This window comes from Pelobates fuscus, chromosome 12, assembly GCF_036172605.1.
Source record: "Pelobates fuscus isolate aPelFus1 chromosome 12, aPelFus1.pri, whole genome shotgun sequence".
NCBI lineage: Eukaryota > Metazoa > Chordata > Amphibia > Anura > Pelobatidae > Pelobates > Pelobates fuscus.
Genome location: NC_086328.1, coordinates 108,533,469 through 108,560,499, shown reverse-complemented (window position 1 = coordinate 108,560,499; position 27,031 = coordinate 108,533,469). Strand labels below are relative to the sequence as shown.

The window sequence follows — 27,031 nt, the reverse complement described above, 5'->3', positions numbered from 1 at the left end:
TGCCATTGTACAGAACACTGGTGAAACCTCACTTGGAGTATTGTACACAGTACTGGAGACCATATCTCCAGAAGGAAATTGATACCTTAGAGAGAGTTCGGAGTAGGGCTACTAAACTGGTTCATGGATTGCAGGATAAAACTTACCAGGAAAGGTTAAAGGATCCTAAATTGTATAGCTTGGAGGAAAGACGAGACAGGTAAAGGAGGAGGACACAGTAAAGGAGGAGACTATATTTAACCCCTTAAGGACAGCGGGGGTGCTATGCCGTCCGTGGGGACCCAGCTCTAAACACTGGCTGGCGGCATAGCATGTCCCCGCTGTTCATATATAATTAAAAAAATATATACATATGTGTAATTTCGTTCCACGTGTCATTTGATATCAATAAATATATATATATATATATATATATATATATATATCTCAATCAATATTTATCATCTTGAAAAAGACCCTGAAGGGTCGAAACGTTGATGTAGAGGTGGTGATTTTTTTGAATTACCGTATATACTCGAGTATAAGCCGACCCAAATATAAGCCGAGGCCCCTAATTTTACCCCAAAAAACTGGGAAAACGTATTGACTCTAGTATAAGACTAGGGTGGGAAATGCAGCAGCTACTGGTAAATTTCTAAATAAAATTAGATCCTAAGAAAATTATATTAATTGAATATTTATTTACAGTGTGTGTATATAATGAATGCAGTGTGTGTGTGTGTGTGTGTGTGTATGAGTGCAGTGTGTGTATGAGTGCAGTGTGTGTATGAGTGCAGTGTGTGTGTGCGTGTGTGTTGCAGAGCCTTGGTGGGGGGTGGGCATTTTTATTATTATTATTATTTTTTTTTTTATTATTTTAATTTTATTTTGTTGAATTATTATTTTTTTTTATTATTATTTTATTATTTATTTTTTTTTTCGTCCCCCCTCCCTGCTTGATACATGGCAGGGAGGGGGGCTCTCCTTCCCTGGTGTTCCAGTGGCATTGACAGTTCAGTGGTGGGGAGGGGGCTGGCAGAGCTGTTACTTACCTCTCCAGCAGCTCCCTTCTCCTCCGCGCCGGTCCGGTCAGCTCCCCTGTCAGCTCACACTAAGTCTCGCGAGAGCCGCACTATGACCCCGCGGCTCTCGCGAGACTTACACTGGGAGCTGACAGAGGTGCTGAAAGGACCGGCGCGGAGGAGAAGAGAGCTGACAGGAGCTGCAGGAGAGGTAAGCGCTCGCTGCCAGCCCCCAGTCTGTATTATGGCAATGTAAATTGCCATAATACAGACAGTGACTCGAGTATAAGCCGAGTTGGGGTTTTTCAGCACAAAAAATGTGCTGAAAAACTCGGCTTATACTCTAGTATATACGGTACATTTTTTGAAATCCAAGAGAGTGCTCCTGTCTTCAGTTTTGTTTATATTATTGCTGGGAAGCACCCGGGTAAATGTTACTGGCTTGTGAATTTTTTTAGGTTGAGTGCCAGAGGTTGGACATATAAGTCTACGTATATATTTATGTAATATTATTACATAATTAGGTAATTTTATTAATTACAATTTGCGGGACCTGCCTGACAACCCAGACAGAAAGTCCAGGGAATTTCATTTGCCTGCACTCTTTGTACTATCTCCTAACGTTTGGGCCTGACTAGTCAATATATACCGGCATGAGAGGTTTCTCCTTATATACCAATTCCATCTAGGATACAGATAACATTTATATAAGTAACCTCTGTACATGCATATGAAGTCTTCCCCCCCCCCCCCCCCCCCCGATTTTAAAGGTGTGCCATTATCTTGTTTGATTTATACACAGAAGGTTTACACATTTTTTGTATGTATTTGTTTTTGTACTCGTCTCTTTAATAAAGGTTAATACCACTAAATTATATTTTAAACTTCTGGAGGCAATCTTAGTGGAGTGGGTCCCATCTATTTTTAGGTGGATCCCTTACTCTACTTCTTATTTTGTTCTATTAGTGTTTCTGGGCCCGTCATTACCTCCGTAACCTACTTTGTGGCAACAGTGTAGGTTTGCCCTACATCTGTAGCCCTATTTTTGCTTTAACATTAAAATGTATCTGCTGTAGACATTGTCCACTGTGCTGTTGAACATCCATTCTTGTGGTTTATTCTGATCTGTGATGGAATTTTTTGTCCACAATACATACCTGGTTCACTATTATGAATCCTCCTTCTCTCTGTAGAAAATAATATATCAGTGGAGGTTGGTCCCCCCCATAATTAAACATGCCCATAATTTTGTTGCAAAGAAAAGAAAAAAAAATGCTTGGCATTGTAAGGACTACTGATATGTATCTGTTATGATATATCTACAGCTTCCATTCTCCTCTTTGCTGGTGGCAAGAGATGCAGCTGGTTTTGAAGAGGGCATGTCTTGGGTTTAAGTTGGTTGAGCCCAACTAGTCAGTGGGGAGCTCCTCACCATCTTTAAACATCACCAGCCCCCACCGATTAGAATATTGAAAATACATACACACACTACCATTAGTTTAGGAAATCAATCCAACATAACCGCACATGACCACACATCCGTATCCGTTAATGTATTTGTTAAAGCAGTAAAAATAAAATATAAATAAAACGATGAGCACACGTCTGAATAAATAAGCATGGAATTTATTTAATCAGTAATAATTTAAGACTGTTACAATCATAGCTTTTTAATCTTCACACTAAGCATGATCTGATCTGACCATGCAAAATTCATAACAAAAAAAAAAAAATTAAACCAGGAATTAAGGAGGTGAAAATGCACCTTTACACAAAATACTCAGCTCCTAATTTTTTTGTTTTAAAAAAGGACTAGAAAATGTCATCAAAATGCAGCAGTTCAATCAAATATTTACATTTCTATGTTACAATGAGAAAATGTACATCTCGTAATAAAATGACCTGATGGTTATCATCAGGATTCTTCTGTCTGATCGTCACAGGGAAAATATAAACAGATTTAAAACCATTTACACCATAAATCATGAGTGTACGGAACCGTGTGGGAGAGTGGGCAAGATCTGGCCAAAACGGATGGATTTTTGAATTGTCTCCTTAATGCCTCGTCTGGCCTCCACGATGGGCGTTGCATAGAATCTGGATAATAATTGCAATACGAAGGCTTCGGTTTATTATAAAAAGGCAGCTGGAAGAGTTTACAGGGCAGTAAATCTCTCTTGACACTTTGTAAAGCTCTGATTACGAGCACGATTTACAACATTAAATTGGGCAAATCATGAAATTTTGCATATTGACCAATATTTTACTTTAAAGGAAAAAGTCATATTGAGAGAAATTAAAAAGGGAATACAACGTGTAAGCTACATCTTTGCATTTCTCTCACTAATTCAGAGTTTTTTCACACCTTTTTTTTTTTTTAAATTAGGTTTGTCGTTTAATTAACCGCCTTAATTAGCTTTTTTGTGCAATTTGTTTTGATTGTGTACAACAGCGCTCAGACAATTTACACATCACGGATGGGAGAGTGGAGCCATCGTTAAGGCACACCGTCTACCATAGCACCCCAAGACTGCCTGGAGGGACCAGACATCCAAAGATAAAGGAGATGAGAGCATGTACGGCAGCCATGATGTTATACAGCACCCATACAAAATGGCAGCTAAATCTGTTCACTGAGCTTACCTTCCAACTTTTTTGATGTGATATCTCTTGGAGTTGCTATACAATAACCTGATATTTTTCATGTAGAACATTTTTATATAGATATTTTGCCATATTCACAGTGCGGGAGGAGGACACATCAGCTTATTGTTGAAAAACAACACGCCATATTGTCACCAGATGCTGTTACTGCACAGCCAGATCTGACTGATGCCAGTAGTGATTAATAACTAGATTCATTATGGCTGTTACTAGCCCAGTCAGCGCTTTTTGTGCTGCGCTCGCCCTTGGGACTATTTCTGTTATCAAATACTCTGAAGTTTGTCATCAGACTATGCAGCGATCTGTAAACGGTCCCTATTAGCCACCATCCCAGTGTTTGCTTAATCACTGAGTACAGTCATTGCAATCAGACGGAACATTGAGGTATGTATCAATATCAACATCAGAGCTAAATCCCGTCCTACTCAGTATTAAAAATTATTGTTAAAAAAAAAAAAAAATCTGTACTCTCACTCTATAAAAAAGTACACAGAGAGGAGGACAATGTTGGCATCTTCCTCTGTACAGATATGATCCAGTGAAATCAGCAGCTGATGGAGAGGAATGAAGCCCGATTCCTCACCTTGGCTTGAAGATAACAGTAAATAAAACATTCATATCAATCAGGTATTAGTTCTAGCCCTGTGGGAAATGTCAGCACAAAATGCAGCACAACGTGAAGGGCATGGCTTGGAAAATCTGCACCGGATAACGGGGATGGAGAGTCCATAAGGGATGACAGGGCATGGTATGGTCACATTGTTTGATGGAGAGTCCATACGGGATAACCGAGCAAGGCACGTCCACATTGGACGATGGGGAGTCCATACAGGATAACACACTGGGTGATGGGGAATATGGGATGACAGGGCAAGACCTGGTCAAAGTGGGTGATGGGGAGTCCATAAATGGTAACAGGGCATGGCCTGGCCGCACTGGATAATGGGGAGTCCAAACGGAATGACAGTGCAAGGCATAGCCCAAGTGGGTGATAGGGGAGTACATAAGGGGCGACAGGGCAAGGCATGGCTGCACTGGGTGGAGGGGGTTCCAAAAAGGATGACAGGGCAAGGCATGGCCGCACTGGGTAATGAGGAGCTGATTGGATGGCTTGGAGAGTCCGCATTGGAGTGATGGTTTAGAGAGTCCACACGGGGTGATAGATATGGACATGACCTGGACTGGTAAAACATGGTTAGGACAGTGTCAGCTGATGAGGCAGGGAATGGCAAGTGATGAGGTAGAGCATGCCGTGGTTATGGGAGTCTGCATAAATGGGATTAGGTCTCTTTTCACCTGACAGGTAGTCAGCAGATAATGTCTGTACGCAGAACTTATATATTATATATTAACAATGCATGAAGAACGCCAACATACAAACCGCATCAGATGAGGTGACTGTTCCCCCAACATGTGCTGGTCCATGAGCTTAAGGAGTTAAGTAATAAGACACATATTAAGTCACAGCTCTCACATTGTCCAAGAAATGCTGATTTTAGTGATTGTGCATAGAGACAATGCTGGAAAGGAAACAGCAACTTTTAAAAATGCATGTATGCATTTATTTGCGCAGATGCCTCAGTAGAGTTATGTTACTTGTGATCTTTTGCACAGTCTACTGAGCAGGAACACAATGATAACCTGTAGGTAAAGTACAGATATTGCTGGCAATACACAATAAACGTGTATGAAATAACTTTTCCAATTATGATAAAGGTGAAAATTGGATTTGGGCAACAGAAGGCTAATAGATTAGTGGTATATATTAAAGAACAGTTTTTGGTATTTAGTTTATAAAAATAAATAAACCGTGCATGTTAAAGGGTAACAAAGCAAGCTGTGTTAGCTTGAATTGATTGTAGGGCCAGGAGGAGAGCAAATGGGAGTGTGAATAGACACCTTGCAAGTCACAGCACAATACATTCCACTCCCAGCACCACACAAGGCCAGCAGCTCCCTGCCGTGAGGTTACATCATGCCTTGCAGCCCAGGTGTGTTTGGCTAAAAGCAGCATAGGCATGTGGATCCGGTCCTATACTTTTGAACCGAATGCACAATTCTGCTTATTTTCTTACAATATACAGATTTAAAACATTTTCAGTGTTTGCGGCGTGAGAGTCCACAGTAACTAGACATGAGGAAGTGATACAGTGCATAATGTGACACATCGTCAAACAAAAAAAAAACAACAACAGGATTGTTCTCAGGGCGACCAGCGCCCAGATCATTACAGTCTAAAGTGTCCGGGAGACCCCGAAACAGGGCTTGGATACCAGATCCTTTCATCACGAAGGGTTTATAAGTCAATCTGAATATCCTAGAGTGTAAAAAAAAGGAAGCCGTTATTGGCAATCAGTGCGTGGTCACAGCGTTGACTCAAGGGAGGAGTCCAGGATATCATCCTGATGGCTGTTACTGTTCGAATCGCTGTCATAACTTTGGGGGCTGGAATAGTTTGCAGCTTCCTGGAGCCTCATCAGCATATTCATCTGCAAAAACATGGGCGGAGATTAGTGCTCTAACAAACAGAACATGCCACAAGAATAAAAAAGTAACCTTTAAAGACATTCCAAGCCCTAACAACTTCCTACACTCATTGACTATGGAGCCATGAGGTCCCTTGTTACTGAAACATCACAGGTGGAAACTTGTTCTTTGATAAGGAAGAAGCAAAAGTCACAGCCATGTTCACTTGTGACAACATCTATTGTCCTATTCACAAAGCTGTGAGAAGTGTAACAGAAGCAGTACCATTGATCACATAAGGAGAATGGAACTGCTGCCAAAGCTAACAGCTTCTGATTTGGCAAGAGCTCTTTGCATGAGTTGCAAATCTTTTGTTTATTTGAACCAAATGCTGTAATGTTTAAGAATCCTTTATTTTACACATGTAATGCATTCTTTAGAGAATTATACTTATCTCACGTGTGAATGGAGTCCTGTACATTACATGTTTTCATTTCAAATTCCCAGAGAGAATTAATGTTTTGGATTCACTAATGTTAGTAAACGGATCCCGTGTAAGTTAGAAAGGATAATGTGTGTTTACCAGAGGATCACCTTCCACGTCAGTGGATGGAACGAGTTTACTGGATGTTCCTTCTCTTGGCATCGAATATCCATCAAAACCAACATCTTCTGGGCGAAGCTGGAGGAGCGGTGGCCATTCATGGTGTTGTGGAACGGCTGACCAAGGATATGTGCCCATGACCCACTTGGCCGGATCCTCCCATGGTGCACGTCTGCCATATAACTGGTAGGGCGGAAAAAGCAAACTATGAAATGGCTGGATGTTTTTATTAACCCCTTAAGGACCAAACTTCTGGAATAAAAGGGAATCATGACATGTCACACATGTCATGTGTCCTCAAGGGGGACTAGAAAGCCATCACAGAAAAGGTCAGAACATAATGAGGGTTTTTTATGAAGTAAAAATTATTTCTGCTTAATCTTAAAGAATATATGTTTGGGCCAATGGCAGCTACAGGATGGGATGGAAGTTTGGCCAAATCCCTCTGCTGTTGGGATGTATTCTCAATGTTCGTAGATGTCACTTACCTGCAGACCTTCCCTGACGGCCTCCAGGAGATATGGTATTATCGAATAATTCCACAAATCTGTAAACCAGACTCGTGACCCATCTACATCTATTGGGCAGGAGAGGAAGAGACGAGGCCCTGTGACAACAAAAAGTGTCTCGGTTACATAAAATGGATTAATAACACACGGCAAATAAAACAGAAACTAAAGATAATTCCAATGGAATGAAGACAGCTAAGACTATTTACACTTCAAAATCAGTTCATTAGTGAATACATAAATAATAGTGCCAAATACATTCCATGATTATTGATTCATTACCACCATCTCACAGGCATCGCATCAGTCAATGTTCTCCTCCACTGTTTTACCTGCCCAAGGAGGTCAAAACCGGTAATATATCTGCTATTATTGACCAAAGAAGTCAACTCACTTGCTGTGTTGAGTCCTTGGACCCGTGCTACTTGCCCAAGAGCTAAAGTTAATTACCTCAATTGGCACTATTTCAGTTGCTTTTTTATGCCACATATAGATGTGAAGCAAAATATAAAATGTCCTCTTATTTAATGAATTAAGTAATCTGTTTCTTGCAGTGAATTAACGCTAAACTGTGAAATTAGACTTCTCACCAATGGTCACATCCGAGGAGCTGTGCGTCTCCAGAAACCGGTTGAGATGTTGCCAAACCTTGGGTATCCAGTCTATGATTTTAACCAGTTCGGCATTTCTTGTACGACAGCTAATTTCGGTTTCAATTAGTTTTCGCCTGAGGAATCGCCCAAGGAACCCCTTTACTGGCTCTGTGTGATTTGCGCACAGCACCCATCTATAGAACAAGCAAAACGGTCAGAGTACAATATATGCAGTTACCCACATAAAGAACAAAAAGAAATTACCTGGCTTATTCTACTATCAACATATAGGACAGGCTGCAGGAGTGATTGGCAGGGGATCTATGGCTATAGCTGCATAAACAACGTTATTTAACTCCAAAATGTCACAGAATTGAGCAATGAGACTGTAGAGGCATAAGCTATAAAACTAAAACACTTTATTATGAAGGAGTTGTTTTGTGTATCCCTTCAACTGCAATTAAACTTCCTTCCGGTAAGTAAAACTAAAAGTGTGCTACACAATGCCACCTAGAGGCTGTTTTAGGACATGACAGCAGAGTTGCAAAGTAAACTAACTATAATTATTTTAAAACCCCTAAATAAAACGTTGCAGGCCAAACAATAACCCAAATTATTTAAAAAGAGAAGAAAGAAGGAGGTCTACAGAAAGAAAGGTGGTACCTGAAGTTATGGTGGAGCTGGAGGTTTGGCGTGGATGATGTCGCCTGGTTCATGGTACCAATAATGTACGGACTAAAGATGAAGAGTGAATGCAGCTATTAGTAAACAATCAGTAACGGAACACCCACCCTGAGGGCACATGCATTATATAGAAATACCATTTGTGATATTTGCAGTGTAGAAGGCCATTGAAGATCTCTCCCAGGGAGCCGACATGATGCAGGTTGTCCAGGATGATGACGAGAGGCATGTCAGCAGCATTATTCTTACGGTTACATTGATCGGCGAGGTTCGAGAGATACTGCCGTAGCTCCTACATCAAAAAGAGAGAGCCAAGTTAAACTGTGAAGCCCTCAAGCTAAACTCACTGTCAACGTCCATAGGTGGAGAAATTGATCATGGGATATATACTGTCTTAGAGATCAGACGGGATAGTGGGAGTTTCATGATAAATCAACTCAGTAGAAGATCATTTGAAACCAAGTTTCCAACAGGCACACTAACCAGAAGATTGGATAAAATCATGGGAACCTCAACCTACACCCTCAGCTTGGTGGAACTTCCCCAACACAAACTAAGAAGGAGTTTCACTGGTTTGCACAAACTAGTAGATTAGATGAAATTCCAGTCTTGTAATGTACATAATTAGGAGATAACCAAAACACAACTAGAAAATTATATATATTTTAGTCTAGACACTGTACCTTGCTGGATTTATGGTCTACATTAAATGTAGCAATAACTCCATCAGTGAGTTCCCGACCCTCACGCAGCACCATATATTCAGAAAGCCGGTTTGCGAGGTATGTTTTTCCAGTCCCGCTTGGACCGGACAGAATAATCCTCCTGTGCTCCGCCAAAAGAGAGACGTATCTCTGTAAGATTGGCCGTGGAATCAGCGTCTCAAACACCAGGCAGTCCAGGCTGTTTTCAGAGATTCCTGAAATATACCATAACAATGAGCAATGACAACAAAACTTCCAGAGGATCTCCGTGAACTGGTTAACATAATACATTCTGTCACACTTAACAAGATCGAACCTCAGCTATCCCTAAACATTCCCTAGAAAGAGACTATATTTAATTTGATATGTAACAAAAAATACAAGAATGTAGTAATGGTGATCAGAGACATTTGCTTTTTTAGATAATTGACCCCTTCATGTACAGAATTTCACTAGATACTATAGACGTATAAAACAATAATAAAAGAATAAAAAAATACCTATTTGCTAAGAGAAGTAAGACCTTTGCTAATGAGGTTGGAAATCTGTGGCTCTTTGAAACCTTTGCTTTAGCAGAACGTGGATTAAAACACAATCTAATGACCTGAATTTCTTACTCAATTGTTTTAATGTTTGCCCTTGTGTTTAGTTATCTTTTTCTTTTTGTCTATTGCCCGCCTGAAACCTTACCCACATGCAGTTTTTTGTTTTTTTTTACTACTGTCATGGTGCCTCTACCGAGCACTGTGATCCAGTGGTTTCACACATTCCATTTCTGGAACTCTTTTGTCTTTCTGACTTTCACTACTTTTTCTCCTTCTCATTGCTTAGACATGATGGATCCTTTGACTCTCAGTACTCTCTATTGATTACTATGCTGTGCTAAAGCTTCCCCAGTACACTCTACTTTGATTACACTAGAAGTTATTTCGCTGACACTTTAGTGTAATCTCTTCTTTACAACTAGCCATGAAAACATAGCTTGAAAATTTTGTTGTTATATTAAACAATGTGCATGTTTTATCAATTACTCAACTGTTATCCATGATAATATGCTTGAGGATTGTTGCTGGGGCACCACAAGCTTGTATTTATTGATATGATGCACAGCAAAAACAGAAAAACAAAAACTAAAACATAATCTAGAAAGAAGATCATTTAGAAGTTTCTTTAAATCGTTCTTTACATATAATCACTAGATAATGCACCTAGTGTTAAAATGTGCAATGATAACAGTGCTGTATGTAGCCAGAATACACTATCAACTCTTTCCATTGGAATCTAGTGTGAGCCATTTCAATCGTACGATAATTATATTTGTTTGGAGTAATGTCGTCTTTAATGTACAATATTTGGAGTTAGTTATACAGCACTGAGTGGGTTACTGCTGTGGGTGCAGGTTTAATACAAAATGCTGTGGATTTTGGAGGGGCTAATGTCAATATAAGTGAGAAGAGCCATCAAATGCATCAGTGAGCTGAAGACCCTGGTCTTGTTGCTAAAAGCAAAGCCTCTGTCAGTAAGCATGACCGTCTCACCTTTCATTGATACAGAGATTGTGTTATTTTCTCCCACCAGATAGCCGCAAGGAAGTAGCTCTGGCGTCTCGGCACTGTGTGCACGTTTTATTTCACCGATACTATAACCGATAACGCTGTCAGAGTTCAAACCCAGCTGTGACACAGGATCAATGTGCATGATGTATTCCTACAAAACAGCCGGAGAAAAGAATCGTTAGAACAGATTTATATTGGCTGCACCTTGTTGTAAAAGGATAGTTCATGCCAGCGACCCAGACAAACCACAGTTAAACTCTAAAAAAATTAATAAAAATAAAAAATATATATATAATTATATATGTATACATCAATGCACCAGTTTTCACATCATAATGTTACGGTTTTGAATCTTAAGAGGAATGTCATAGTACGCTTGCAACTTCTTCCTGAGATAAATAGTAAATGTGGGACCAACGAGGGAAATTGGAATGAATCTAGATGCTTTCAAATGACGGAGAGCATTCTGTGATGTGCATGCCCACTTACACATTTAGGTGCTTATGTCCGCTAACTACTACCCACTATCAAACCCTTTAACTGGTCTCACTATCAATCCTTTAGCTATAAACTCCCGGACAGTGTATATTACACCTCCGGCATTATCGATAACAGGGATAGGGGAATTAATGCCCACGCCTCGGAAATAACCATGAGTGGCAGTCTAAATGTGGGGCCTATGCGCTAAATAGGGATTTTCACTTGCAGGATGATTGAGTTGGTGTATATGTTTGTTACTTATTTCCATGTATTGGTGATACTGTTGACCTTGCAAACTGATAGACACCGTCCCAACACAGTTTTCCCCTAATCTTAGACATCCCCACAACAAGACCTTAACCCATGAGGTACAGGCGACATATCTACAGATTCCTAGAGGTCACAAACATGTGAAAGCTGCTCAATGGCATGCTACCATTGCCATATGATACTGACGTATAGAAGCTCTCATGACTCCCCAAAACCACACGATCCACCACCAAGTGCCTGACAATTCTCACTTGACTCCGGGACATACAACTTGACTACCCGGCATCACACAAGAGCTGATGCTCTCAACCCATGTTCAAAACTGAAGAGTTATGCTTGTACCCCCACTGCACCATGAATGGTGCTTTGTCGCCCTTCTGACACTTGTAAATAGTTATGTTTCCCTCCTTCACTCTACCCTTTGCGGTGTACTCTCACGACAACCGCAAACTTTACCTGCTCCCTCACACTTCACCCCCTCCTTGCCCTGTGGCTGGCCATCGACTTGCCCCCTTCACTGGGGATGCCAACTCATTTGTTACTTGTAAATCTGCCTCATGTAGGCTGGTACAATCTACTATCCATGTTCTGGGGAGAGAGCGGCTCTCTTGTGGGGGGTTGCCTGGCTTGATTGAGCTGGGAAAGGTGGCTCCTCTATTAGAAAATCATTTGCATCACTGTAAAACATTGGTTTCTCCCACACAAACCACCATGAAAATACTCAGCCACAATGTACGAGGACTGAATCTCTCAGTACAGAGACATCACTTATATAGAGATCTCCAAACCCAAGGGGAAAACATTGTCTGCTTCCAGGAAACCCACTTCAAAACTAATGATCACCTGTCACTACGGACTCAGGAATACCCACAACAATTTCACTCTACCTCATTCACTAAGTCTAGGGGAGTTTCCATTTATTCTGGATACATGAACAAAGGAGGCCTAGAGTACTGTCGCCCTTAGACAGCTCTAAGCTAGCATTGAAAATATGGGACACACACTATAAAGTCCTGACTAAGTGAGTCGTACTACTCACTAGCCATGCCCATCCAAAGTTTAAGTATTGTCAACCCCACCTTTGATTATATAACTTGGTCTACCAAGTATACCATCTGTATAACTTGGTACTACTCACATACACCATCTGTACAAAGATTTGGGTTGCCACACGGGGCACTTTTTTCCTATCTGTAACACACCTCAAAAACAATGACACAATCAGAGTTGTTGACATTCGAGAGCATGTGCCTACACGCTAACACCCATAAAAAACACTCTCTAGGATTTACAACATCTTAATATCCCAACAGCACGTGACACCACATAAATTCATGGTGGAGTGGCACAGAGACCTAGATACAACATGCTCAGACAAACAATGGCAGGAAGCTTTTTTTAGCCTTCAAGGGCAACACAGCCTGTGTGTCCCACATAGAATGATTACGTAAAATTCACTACAGATAGTACTACGTGCCAGAAAAGTTAGCACGCATGTTTCCTGGTACTTCAGAGAGATGTTGGAGAGTAAGGGGGGCCACAGGCTTGATGTTCCACATCTGGTGGACGTGTCCTGATCTAAGGAAATACTGGCAAACAGTACAAGAGATACTTAATGAGACCCCATCCCGGCGCTGCACCTTATCACCTGGATTGGGGCTACTATTCATGGGGCTCAGACAATACCCACCGGTAAACTGCAAACTCCTATTTCAACGCTTATCGCTGCCAACACACCGATTGCTAGAGAGTGGAAATCCGCCATGGCCCCCACAAGGGGAACACTTTTACGCCAAATAATGACGAACTGGGAATATGAAGTTATGGCACCTTCACAGATTAGGTCAGGATGCATTACTAAACAAGCAGGTGAAATTTGGAGGGCAAGATGCGAAAGTGGAAATACAAAGGATATAAAAAATAAAATAAAATAAAAATCCTAAAATCCTATACCCAATATTACACAAGACGGAAGACTCTCTCTGAGGGAGATCTACGAGACCGAAACTCCACTGGGGAGATTAAAATCAGTTCTTTCTTGGCCATTACTGGACAGAGAGTGAGCTGCTCTCTTCCGGCCTATTATGTGCCCACACCAGGAACACTTCCTATGCCTCCTGATCATTTCAGGGGCATGCCACAAAAAGTAACACCCACATGTACATAGTTCAGAACCACCCTACTCTCCCCTTTTCTTCTACACTACCCTACCCTCTTCCTCATAGGTTTTCCTGTCTCTAACGCTCCTTTTCGAATTAGCTTCCCTAAGGTGCTATCTACTGCATACGGACAGCTCTGCCTTCCACAGTGGAGCAACAAACACCCACGATGGGTGAGACAATGTTATGAAAATTGACTTCGGAGTTCTTGGATATGTCTACAATTCTAACACTACACCCTGACCAAACACTATGAGACATTAGCAAGAGATATACACAGTGACAAAAAATGGGACTAGTGGTTGACAGAGTTAAGACACACTGCCACACCAAAAGACCTTATATCCTTATATGAAAAAGGCTGTTTCTGCACATACCCTGTAGGGGAACTCTTATGAGCAGATAGCCAGAAAAAACAAAAAAACTCTTTAATGGTCCCTCTTGGGGAGAGAAAAAAATGAATAAACGTACAAACATACAAACTAGGTTAAAATTGGGACCTAGTGGGGAATGGTAATGACTAAACCGGGAGATAATGTTCCACGAGCAAGTAGCAAGGGTTGAAAATTTGCCAGGGATTGTAACAATGTACTAATATCACAGAACACCAAGTGTCATAAATGTATATAAATTATAACTTGCGGACCAAATGGTTCCTGGACATGCCTTGGCTGATATCCCCTGTGCTAAATGCTCCTCTAGCCTAAACCAGAGAAAAATATACAGAGGATCTACAAGAGTAGCACACCTAAATTGATTTCATTTGTATGGTGTCAGACCCTTATAGTAGATTACTTATATATAAGACAGAAAGACACCATAACAGAATATACAATAGGTAAATCTAGTATTTCTAGAAGCACATCTAGATTTGTGGGAAAATTTAGACAGAAACTCAGTTCCTCGTTGTCAGAAAAGGAACAGCGTTGTGTCTAATATGTAACAAGGTGCAAAACAGCGTTATGTCAAATATGTAGCAGAATGCCAAACAACTATATGAGATTTGGGGGTAGGAGTCCCTAGCATTCTGTTCATACAGACAGCAACCGCAGGTAGAGTCCAGAGAATCCGTTTGATTGGTCAAAAAAACCCCCAGAACTGTCCCAAAATAAAGTTTAAAAGTTAGGGAATCATCCGCTCTGTGTCGGTAGCTCGACGCGCGTTTCGGCGATCTACGTCGCCTTTGTCAAGAGCCGTTGTGAAATGAGTGGCGCCTCTTTTTAAATGCATATTTGGTACCGCCCTCTAGTGTGACGTAAACGTCATTGACCAATCAGTGGGCTTCGTATAAATGAAGGGGCAGAGAGATCTTCCAATAATGTTCACAGTGATTAACCCTTTCCGTGAAAAAGCGATGTGACTCAGAAAGATGATCTGTAAAAGTTTTTACATACATGGGTATACGAGGCAAAAAAGCCTTCCTGATAAAGTATGGACGATTATATCACCATATGTATGCCCAGGCGTTCCTTAAAGTGGCAAACAGGAGCTGTCCAAACACATTATCGGCTGTAAGGGGTTGATCTGTAAATGCCCATATTGCCCTTCATTGTCAGAGTCTCCAAATCAAGTATTTATCATAAATCTGGTCTTATTGATGGGGCCATATCCGATGCTGGGGGACCCAATGTAATGGTAATGCTTTATAGCTGGACAGAGGCCCTGGATTGGACAATACCATTAGTAGGGAACAGATAGCTATTCATATGCATTTAAAGAGTAGTGTTGGAGAGCGATATTTAGAATTAAAATTAAAATTAAAACCCCCAAGATATAGGGGGTAAGTACCAAGAAAAAGAGATCTGTTTGAATGTAACACATGTGTGATGACAAATATGGGTAGAAGAATGGAGATGTACTCCACAAATTGAACAGATGGATAAGATTCGATCAAGGGTTATTGGAGGTATAAATCGATATTATTTACAAGCAATTAATTGGTAAATAAGGGTGACCATAGATGGGTAGACTGGATATCTACGGGCCAGTTGAATTGTTAGAATATTTCGATGTCATTAGAGACTTCATGAATTTTTGAAATTTTTATAAAATTTTTTTAGATAAAAGGGGCGAAGGAAAAACCCTCGTTTAGACCTTTTGGATGAAGCGTCTTTAATTGAAAAATCCAAAAACTTTCTCGTTGTCTCAGGAAACGGTCATAGTTTCCCCTTCGTCTATCCCTTCTGACCAGTTCTAGACCACAGAAACGAAGCCCCTGGGGATTGCCCGCATGAAACTAGATATACACAGTGTTTCATACTCTGACAAAGTAGTTACCTCCTAGACCTATACCATATACTTTGCAGAATCTAATTAAGGGGGACCGATGACGATAGCATGTATAACCTGTATACCGTCTGATTTATGCTGATGTGACTCAGTGTGTCAAGAATCCCTTTTATGACATCTGTAGTGTAAAATGTTGACTTGCAAGACAGTGCCTATGGAAGTGCAATAATGTAATATGACGTAAAACATATGTTTGAGAATGCTTTCTCCCCGCTAATCTGCCTTTCTTTTTCTGAACCCCCCCAAAAAATCTATAAAAATTGTCAAATTGAAAAGAAAAAACAAAAAAAAAGATTTATAGGCTGCCAACAAAAGATTATACACAAAAGTACACAAACGCTAACAATTTAGAAGTTCCATGATTCAGTTTAACTCATAATATGGCGGTTAGCAGCTTGTGTATTAATAACAACATTAAAGGGAAATCTACTATCACAAGCCATTGTTTGAAATCTAGCTATTAAACATTTTTTCACTATAAAAGTCCTAAGTAATCAATTTATCCTGCAGCCAATTAAAATCCTGTAATATATCAGCCTATTACTTCCCCGATCCCCGATGCTTTATTACATGTGCAACCCTTACTTTCACGATACAGCATCAACAGCTAGGTTTTAATAAATAGGTAATTTTAAAGGAAAATCATATTGAAGAATTTAACCAGGGATGGGCCTGTTGAATAATGCACACTTCATAAGCCAACATATTTATTTGGCATTTAGAAGGATGTGAAGCCCTGTATGCAAGAATGAGGTGTAACTTTATTTATAATATATATCAGCAATTTTTATTCCGCTTCCTATAATATTTATTATATTATAATCAGCCACTTCTTTCAGAGCACCATTGCTTCTTTAAAATGATTTGCGATATATTATTATATTCTGGAAAAGCTGATGCAGTGAAGATCCCAGTTACTTCTTTTTTTAATGCAATTAAGGTTTAGGAAAATAACGACTGCCACGATGGTGTGGGTCTTGCTTTACAATGTATTTACGGATCTGTTACATTAGGGCTGTAATTACATATTGATAATTTTGAATCCTGGGAAGCAGGCTTGGGTCCATGTGTTATGGAAATGGGCAGATTTAGGATCTATCATTTCTATCTAACATATAATTTATTTTCCTCTTTGGATATTATTTTGATTGACAGCTTTCAGTTTACAGATATGAAACACATAACTGAGAACATTTACATTTCCCCAAATCTCCACATCAGGTGATGTTCCTACCACATGGGACATATTATTTACCTTGAACAATCTTCTCACAACTCCATCCAAAACATCCCACTTGGTTTTGCCCCCGACGCCAATGCAACCGATAAGGAACATGCGCTGGCGGCAGTCCTAGGAAGAGAGAGACTGTTACAATGTATCCCTTTATTATAGCAAAGAGTCAGAGATTGGGGGGGGGGGGGGGGGGGGGTCATTGCAAGCTTTACACTCAGTCTAGTGCCAAGTATGAGTTACACACAGCATACTCACACTCATCTCCCTCCATTTCATTTCCTCTAAGAAGCTGACCACAATCTTGACATGTCTGCTCTCCTTTCTTAACGTCCCATCAGAGGCATCTTCCAGAAGCATGTCTGCAAGAATAACAGACAGAGTTAGTATCGGAGCTCACCCTGACAATGCCTTACCATTAAACCATCCATAATCCCTCCCATGATCTGTTTGCCTTGCATGTACCCAGAATCCTCTGGTGCATGATATGGTTGGTACAATTCTTTGTAAAATATTATCTCGATAGAATAGCAGGATTTACATCATTTTTAGCAAACTGAAGTCTGAGTATGATTTACTGTTTAACCTCTTTATATCACAGCTAAAGGCAGCGTTTTTTAATTGTTTTAGTTGCCCGAGTCATACACAGTCATCAGATTAAAAAAACAACACATTTTTTTAAAACTAAAACAATGTAAGATGTCCAACATAATTCAATTAAACAATATGTTTGAAATATCGTTATCAAATGATGACATTTTTGATTATCATATGGTTTAAATGTTATTAACTAAACATAGAACTCCCTAACGGCTAATTCATGGTCAGATTAGTAATGATATAGTCACCAGGACCTTACCCAGACTGGAAGATTCTGTCAGACTGACGCTGTGCTGGGGTTGGACCACGGATTGTCTTGGGGAAGATGAAATGGAAATTTGCGACTTTCCTGAGTTTTCTGCCTTCAATCGATCGTTCTCTGCTTTGAGTTTCTCAATTTCACTCTAAATAAAACAAAATCTTTAGCATCATTTACAGATATGATTTGCTAACTTCTGAATTTAATATATCCTTGTTGCAGCTAGCAAGATTGGCATATAATAGCAAATACAGAGAAACTACACAGGACAACAAACTCTGGCAAATTGAAGGGAAACATTAAGCCAGTAAACCAGACTGGAGTCTGGATGTTGTTACCTGCATTCTGTTCATGGCCTCTCGGAGTTGGTCCAGTTGGTGTGCTGAGCTCAGAGCTTCCAGGCGGATATCAGTCAGTTTCATTTCCTTGTCTCTCAGCTCATTGCGCAGCTGCAGAACACTTTCCGCCTCATTCTCTGCACAATCTGAGATTCTGAACAGAAAAGACAGACATGAATGCACAGGCTATATATTTATTGCTGCAAAACTCACTGCTGTACATTTTCAGACAAACAAATAAAAATAAAAGCACATATGACCAACGGAGGAAGGCAGGAGGGAGCACATAGTAGGAGTGAGGCAGGGCGTGCTGATGGTCAGATGTAAAATATGCACAGAATTGACATTAGGCAGTCCGGAACAGTGCTGGGTTTAAGTCACGCTGGTGGTGCAACTAACACCGGCACACAATTTAAACAATAACTCGGAATTTCAAGTTGAAACACTGCACATCCAGGCTTCTACAACCATGACCACTGCAAATCACTGAAGTGGTCATGGTGGTTGGATTAACCCTTTAACGATTTATATAGCTTTTATTTCCAAGCAGAGCCATCAGGTGGCATGCTGGAGCGATTTCATATACACAGGCGTACACATTATTTTTATTTTTATTACAGTTGGTGATTTTCCACAAAGCTGAATATAACAACCAAGGCTATGAAGAGTTCACCCAGGGTTGTTTTTTAGTGCAATATGAAAAAGACAGACATAAACAAGAAATACATCTCAGTACCTACGTGTTTCGGTTTACGGTGGTGCAGTGAGATATGTTCTGAGTGCATTCACTTTGCAGAACAATTTAAAGAAATCACAGTATTACAGAATATTATATGGTGATCTGAAGAGTGTATTACGATATAATAGATTAAAGGTACATGTTGCTTATCATTAGTATTGCTGGGGGAGGGGGTGTTTCAGTAACCTTGTTATCTATTAATTACAAGACCTAGCAATACCCCATTAGCCCAGCCCTTCTCTCCCCTAAAACCTGGAATGATTGCCTTTTTGTTACAACAATATCCCTGTATCGAAATGATTTGTTGGAGTTGCATTTCTCTCATGAAAGTTGTACAGACTGATGCAGACTGATCTAAACACCGACACGGGCATAGGAAAAGCACAACAGAAATCTTTATTATTGACTTACAGAGAGCCAGAGAGAGAGCCTCTCATAAGAGGGGTGGATAGCCCTGGGCCATTATGGGGTAACTTTGGAGAAGAGGGAAGGGAAGAATCGGTCATCTCCTCGATATCAGAATGAGACGAGGCAGACTTTGGAGATTTCTTTTTGCCAAAAGCTTGTTTGAAGGAACTTCGCAGCTGAAAGAAAAGATACAAAGATGTAGATTTGCTGAATCCAGAGAGAGGACATGTTCGTTTACTGGACAGATAAGATGAAATCAGGTTTCCAAACCTATGGTTAGAAATATGGATGTTTATGTGTCCTTGAGTGCTGCTATGTAGTTAACCTGCTGAAATGGATGCATCCAGGAATAGAATGGACTCATTCAAGAAAAGCATAGATGGAGAAATGGGACAGTCATGGGGGTGCATGGATGGAGGTAGAGAAATGGGACAATCAGGGGGTGCATGGATAGAGGTAGAGAAATGGGACAGTCATGGTGTGCATGGATGCAGGTAGAGAAATGGGACAATCAGGGGGTGCATGGATAGAGGTAGAGAAATGGAACAGTCATGGTGTGCATGGATGGAGAAATGGGACAGTCATGGTGTGCATGGATGGAGAAATGGGACAGTCATGGTGTGCATGGATGGAGAAATGGGACAATCAGGGGATGCATGGATAGAGGTAGAGATGTAGGACAGTACTGGGGTGCATGGATGGAGAAATGAGACAATTAGGGGGTGCATGGATGGAGAAATGAGACAGTTAGGGGGTGCATGGATGGAGAAATGAGACAGTTAGGGGGTGCATGGATGGAGGTAGAGAAATGGGACAGTCATGGCGTGCATGGATGGAGAAATGAGACAATTAGGGGGTACATGGATGGAGAAATGAGACAATTAGGGGGCGCATGGATAGAGGTAGAGAAGTGGGACAGTACTGGGGTGCATGGATGGAGAAATGAGACAATTAGGAGGTGCATGGATGATGCATGGAGTAAGCATAGAGAGGTTTTTGCAGTAATGGATGCAGATGGAGAGATGGAGTAATGAACAAATGTAGGCGAGCTGTGAATGATGATCTGCGATCTTACCTCGTTAACCTGTTTGGGGATGTGCAAGCAAGACAAAATGGGAAAAAAAAACAAAAAACAAAGACATTTTAACATAAAAAGCAAGTGGTCTTTAACACAGAGATTATAAACAGAAAGTAGGAAAGAGTGGGTTTAAGCAAAGCGAATATAAACTGAGCAAAGAGCCAGAACTAACAAATACTGATCGGAATACAACCGGTTTTAGTACCTACTGAATAATATTAAAACCAGTATTAGAACTTCCTGAGTAACATTACAGACAGTATTAGTACCGCCTGAGTAACATTACAGCCGGTATTAGTACTTCCTGAGTAACATTACAGTTGGTATTAGTACCTCCTGAGTAACATTACTGTTGGTATCAATACCTCCTAGGTAACATTACTGTTGGTATTAATACCTCCTAGGTAACATTACAGTCGGTATTAATACCTCCTGAGTAACATTACAGTTGGTATTAGTACCCCCAAAATAACATTACAGCCAGCATTAGTACCTCCTGAGTAACATTACAGTTGGTATTAGTACCTCTGAGTAACATTACAGCCTGTATTAATACCTCCTGAGTAACATTACAGTTGGCATTAGTACCTCCTGAGTAACATTCTAGCTGGTATTAGTACCTCCTGAGTAACATAACAGCCAGTGTTAGTACCTCCTGAGTAACATTACAGTCAGTATTAATACCTCTTGAGTAACATTACAGGCAGTATTAATGCATCCCGAGTAACATTACAGTCGGTATTAGTACCTCCTGAGTAACATTACAGCCAGTGTTAGTACCTCCTGAGTAACAGTACAGCCGGTATTAGTACCTCCTGAGTAACATTACAGCCAGTATTAGTACCTCCTGAGTAACATTACAACCAGTATTAGTACCTCCTAAGTAACATTACAGCCAGTGTTAGTACCTCCTGAGTAACATTATAGCCAGTATTATTACCTTCTGAGTAACATTACAGCTGGTATTAGTACCTCCTGAGTAACATTACAGCCAGTATTAGTACCTCCTGAGTAACATTACAGCCAGTGTTAGTACCTCCTGAGTAATATTACAGCCAGTGTTCGTACCTCCTGAGTAATATTACAGCCAGTGTTAGTACCGCCTGAGTAACATTACAGCCAGTGTTAGTACCTCCTGAGTAATATTACAGCCAGTGTTAGTACTTCCTGAGTAATATTACAGCCAGTGTTAGTACCTCCTGAGTAACATTACAGCCAGTGTTAGTACCTACTGAGTAACATTACAGCCAGTGTTAGTACCTCCTGAGTAACATTATAGCCAGTGTTAGTACCTCCTGAGTAACATTACAGCCAGTGTTAGTACCTCCTGAGTAACAGTACAGCCTGTATTAATACCTCCTGAGTAACATTACAGTTGGTATTAGTACCTCCTAAATAACATTACAGTCGGTATTAGTACCTCCTGAGTAACATTACTGCCAGTATTAGTACCTCCTGAGTACCATCACAGCTGGTATTAGTACCTCCTGAGTAACATTACAGCTGGTATTAGGACCCCCTGAGTAACATTACAGCCAGTATTAATACCTCCTGAGCAACATTACAGCCAGTATTAGTACCTCCTGAGTAACATTACAGCTAGTATTCATACCTCCTGAGTAACATTACAGCCGGTATTAGTACCTCCTGAGTAACATTACAGCCTGTATTAGTACCTCCTGAATAACATTGCAGACAGTATTAATACCGCCTAAGTAACATTACAGCCAGAATTAGTACCTCCTGAGTAACATTACAGCCAGTATTAATACTTCCCGAGTAACATTACTGTTGGCATTAGTACCTCCCGAGTAACATTACAGTTGGTATTAGTACATCTGAGTAACATTACAGTTGGTATTAATATCTCCTGAGTAACATTACAGCTGGTACCTCCTAAATAACATTACAGTTAATATTAATACCTCTTGAGTAACATTACAGCCAGTATTAGTACCTCCTGAGTAACATTACAGCCAGTATTAGTACATCCTGAGTAACATTGCAGCCAGTATTAGTTCCTCCTGAGTAAGATTATAGCCAGTATTAGTACCTCCTGAGTAACATTACAGCCGGTATTAGTACCTCCTGAGTAACATTACAGCCAGTATTAATAACTCCTGAGTAACATTACAGCCTGTATTAATACCCCCTGAGTTACATTACAGCTGGTATTAGTACCTCCTGAGTAACATTACAGCCAGTATTAGTACCTCCTGAATTACATTACAGCCAATATTAGTACCTCCTGAGTAACATTACAGCTGGTATTAATACCTCCCGAGTAACATTACAGCCAGTATTAATACCTCCTGAGTAACATTACAGCTAGTGTTAATACCTCCTGAGTAACATTACAGCCAGTATTAGTACCTCCTGAGTACCATCACAGCTGGTATTAGGACCTCCTGAGTAACATTACAGCTGGTATTAGGACCCCCTGAGTAACATTACAGCCAGTATTAATACCTCCTGAGCAACATTACAGCCAGTATTAGTACCTCCTGAGTAACATTACAGCTAGTATTCATACCTCCTGAGTAACATTACAGCCGGTATTAGTACCTCCTGAGCAACATTACAGTTGGTATTAGTACCTCCTGAGTAACATTACAGCCAGTATTAATACCTCCTGAGTAACATTGCAGACAGTATTAATACCTCCTGAGTAACATTACAGCCTGTATTAGTACCTCCTGAGTAACATTACAGCCAGTATTAATACCGCCTAAGTAACATTACAGCCAGAATTAGTACCTCCTGAGTAACATTACAGCCAGAATTAGTACCTCCCGAGTAACATTACTGTTGGCATTAGTACCTCCCGAGTAACATTACAGTTGGAATTAGTACCTCCTGAGTAACATTACAGTTGGTATTAGTACATCTGAGTAACATTACAGTTGGTATTACTATCTCCTGAGTAACATTACAGCTGGTACCTCCTAAATAACATTACAGTTGGTATTAATACCTCTTGAGTAACATTACAGCCATTATTAGTACCTCCTGAGTAACATTACAGCCAGTATTAGTACATCCTGAGTAACATTGCAGCCAGTATTAGTTCCTCCTGAGTAACATTATAGCCAGTATTAGTACCTCCTGAGTAACATTACAGCCGGTATTAGTACCTCCTGAGTAACATTACAGCCAGTATTAATAACTCCTGAATTACATTACAGCCAATATTAGTACCTCCTGAGTAACATTACAGCTGGTATTAATACCTCCTGAGTAACATTACAGCCAGTATTAGTACCTCCTGAGTAACATTACAGCCGGTATTAGTACCTCCTGAGTAACATTACAGCCAGTATTAGTACCTCCTGAGTAACATTACAGCCAGTATTAATACCTCCCGAGTAACATTACAGCCAGTATTAACACCTCCTGAGTAACATTACAGCCGGTATTAGTGCCTCCTGAGTAACATTACAGCCTGTATTAGTACCTCTGGAGTAACATTACAGCTGGTATTAGTACCTCCTGAGTAACATCACAGCCGGTATTAGTACCTCCTGAGTAACATTACAGCCAGTATTAATACCTCCTGAGTAAAATTACAGCCAGTATTAGTACCTCCTGAGTAACATTACAGCCGGTATTAGTACCTCCTGAGTAACATTACAGACAGTATTCGTACCTCCTGAGTAACATTACAGCCAGTATTAATACCTCCCGAGTAACATTACAGCCAGTATTAACACCTCCTGAGTAACATTACAGCCGGTATTAGTGCCTCCTGAGTAAAATTAAAGCCTGTATTAGTACCTCCGGAGTAACATTACAGCTGGTATTAGTACCTCCTGAGTAACATTACAGACGGTATTAGTACCTCCTGAGTAACATTACAGCCAGTATTAATAACTCCTGAGTAACATTACAGCTGGTATTAGTACCTCCTGAGTAACATTACAGCCAGTATTAGTACCTCCTGAATTACATTACAGCCAATATTAGTACCTCCTGAGTTACATTACAGCTGGTATTAATACCTCCCGAGTAACATTACAGCCGGTATTAATACCTCCTGAGTAACATTACAGCCAGTATTAATACCTCCTGAGTAACATTACAGCCAGTATTAGTACCTCCTGAGTAACATTACAGCCGGTATTAGTACCTCCTGAGTAACATTACAGCCAGTATTAGTACCTCCTGAGTAACATTACAGCCAGTATTAATACCTCCCGAGTAACATTACAGCCAGTATTAGTACCTCCTGAGTAACATTACAGTCAGTATTAATACCTCCCGAGTAACATTACAGTCAGTATTAATACCTCCCGAGTAACATTACAGCCAGTATTAGTACCTGAATAATTAGTACTCCTGAATAATATTATAATCCGTATCCTAACACCTGATGGATGTTCTGCCATAGCGTGTGTGGATGTAACTTTCTACATATTACAAACATAATGAAGTGCTGTTTTATTTAGTGCATGTCAGGAAGAACAAACAGCAATGTTTCAACTCACACACTCGCCTTCATCAAGCTGTTTTGTGTGGCGAAACGTTGCTATTTGTGAGCTTTGTGCTATGCACCAAATAAACTGACACTACGTTATTTTTGGAAAATACTGGATCTTTTAATATATTAAAGATACCAAAGCTCTATACAATACCCACCCCACTTTAGTATGCTATTATCCATTTTGTGTTGTACACAAGACTGTGGTGCGGTAATGCGGTGCCATGAGCATAGTAAAAAGTGAATGTGTGGTCATTTTACAGAGGGATTTGTACCCCTAGTTTAAAGCACTACTTACCCAGTTCTTTCTCTTCTTCCTCTTAGAATCGCTGTCCACGTTACTGCCCACGCTGGAATGGCTCGTTCCACTGTTTATGCTGGACACACTGTCAGATGAATGCTGTCTTCGGATCCGCAGGTCAGGTGGGTGCTGTGTTGTTCCGTTTCCTTTAAAAAATAGCACATTGCAAGAAAAGATCTTTGTAATTATCCTGCTTTATTGTCATCACTTTTACATCCCCAGTAAATTTTACAATATGGTACTTTTTACTTCCTGAAAAAAACGACGACTACTTGTTTCCAAGGTAATTGTGCTACGATACGAGCTATCAAACTTGCATTTGCCGGCTTTCCCTTTGAGTATTAATGCTGCTCTTGGGTAGATGTTGTTATGGATATTGTTCAGTTCGCAAATGTTCTGCGTTACAGTCTGGGAATGATCTGGAGGAAAAGCAGATCCCTGGAGACGGCAATTATCTCAGGTTATATTTACCTTTGCAACTGAGTTCAGGTGTGTTAATTACACCATTAATGGCGGCCTGGGCTGCAGCATTCTGCTTCTTAAGGTGTTCTATTGTTTTTCGTAACTCATTCAATTCTGAATCCTGAAGAAAATAAATTAGAAAAAAAATGAAAATGTGAAATATAAAAAGGTAAATTAAATTGTTTAGGGTAATAAGATCCACTGATATGTTATGTAACAAAGCATGAATGATATAATGACACTACACGCTGACAGTATAATAATAAGAACAGTGTATAATAATGCAAACACTGGATATAATAATAATAACAACAACAGTATAATAAAGCATGCACTGTATGTAATACTATAACAGTATAATAATGAAAGCACTGTATGTAATAATAAAATTAGCAGTATAATAATGCTAGAAGTGTATATAACAATAACAGTGTATAATAATGCTAGCACAGGATGTAATAATAGTGTATAATAATACGAGCACTGTATATAATATTAATGGTGTATAATAATGCAAGCACAGAATGTAATAATAAAAATAAAAGTATACAATAATAGTGTATAATAATGCTAGTACTGTATATAATAATAATAATAACAACAACAGTGTATAATAATGCTACCACTGAATATAAAAATCATAGTGTATTATAATAACACCAGCACTGGATGTAGTAATAATACTGACCGTGTATAATAACACTAGCACTGGGTGTGATGATAATAACAGTGTATAATAATGCTGGCACTGTATGTAATAACAGTGTATAATATTGCTAGCACTGGATGTAGTAATAATACTGACCGTGTATAATAACACTAGAACTGGATGTAACAACACACCTTTTGTTCAGCAGACATGGTCAGACTCTGCAGCCGAATCGTCATATTACTTAGACTTTGTTCGAAAGCAGCCACTAAATGAGCCTGAGTGGAGAGGAAATACATGGGGTAAAGATTACTAAACCCTCTAAGCCCTGCAATGATCATAAAAGCATATTATGTGGCTGTTAAACCCCCGCCCCACCATGGTACCTTACGCCCTAACGTGGTAAGCAGTGTTAGAGCCCCTGTAATGGGACGGGGGAGGACGACCATTTACTTAATTACAGGATATGGTACCCTAGGGCTGTCACACAATGCTCTCTGTATGGCAGCT

The 27,031-nt window shown here is 40.1% G+C and overlaps 1 protein-coding gene across 8 annotated transcripts in view; it reads right to left on the bottom strand.

Annotated features, from left to right (window-relative positions):
* Positions 1-2,611: 2,611 nt before the first annotated feature.
* Positions 2,612-27,031, bottom strand: part of NAV2 (neuron navigator 2) — a 322,958-nt gene continuing 298,538 nt past the window's right edge. For all 8 annotated transcript variants that reach the window (XM_063438399.1, XM_063438395.1, XM_063438397.1 and 5 more), the window contains 16 exons: positions 26,716-26,799; positions 25,882-25,993; positions 25,408-25,556; positions 19,558-19,730; positions 18,408-18,561; positions 18,070-18,214; positions 17,469-17,572; positions 17,235-17,330; positions 10,764-10,932; positions 9,205-9,440; positions 8,659-8,813; positions 8,501-8,572; positions 7,835-8,031; positions 7,224-7,342; positions 6,715-6,918; positions 2,612-6,154 (listed from right to left, as the gene is read on the bottom strand). In XM_063438399.1, coding sequence (XP_063294469.1) covers positions 6,029-6,154; positions 6,715-6,918; positions 7,224-7,342; positions 7,835-8,031; positions 8,501-8,572; positions 8,659-8,813; positions 9,205-9,440; positions 10,764-10,932; positions 17,235-17,330; positions 17,469-17,572; positions 18,070-18,214; positions 18,408-18,561; positions 19,558-19,730; positions 25,408-25,556; positions 25,882-25,993; positions 26,716-26,799 — 2,295 coding nt within the window. In that variant the 3' untranslated portion in view covers positions 2,612-6,028. The remainder of the gene's footprint in view (positions 6,155-6,714; positions 6,919-7,223; positions 7,343-7,834; positions 8,032-8,500; positions 8,573-8,658; positions 8,814-9,204; positions 9,441-10,763; positions 10,933-17,234; positions 17,331-17,468; positions 17,573-18,069; positions 18,215-18,407; positions 18,562-19,557; positions 19,731-25,407; positions 25,557-25,881; positions 25,994-26,715; positions 26,800-27,031) is intronic.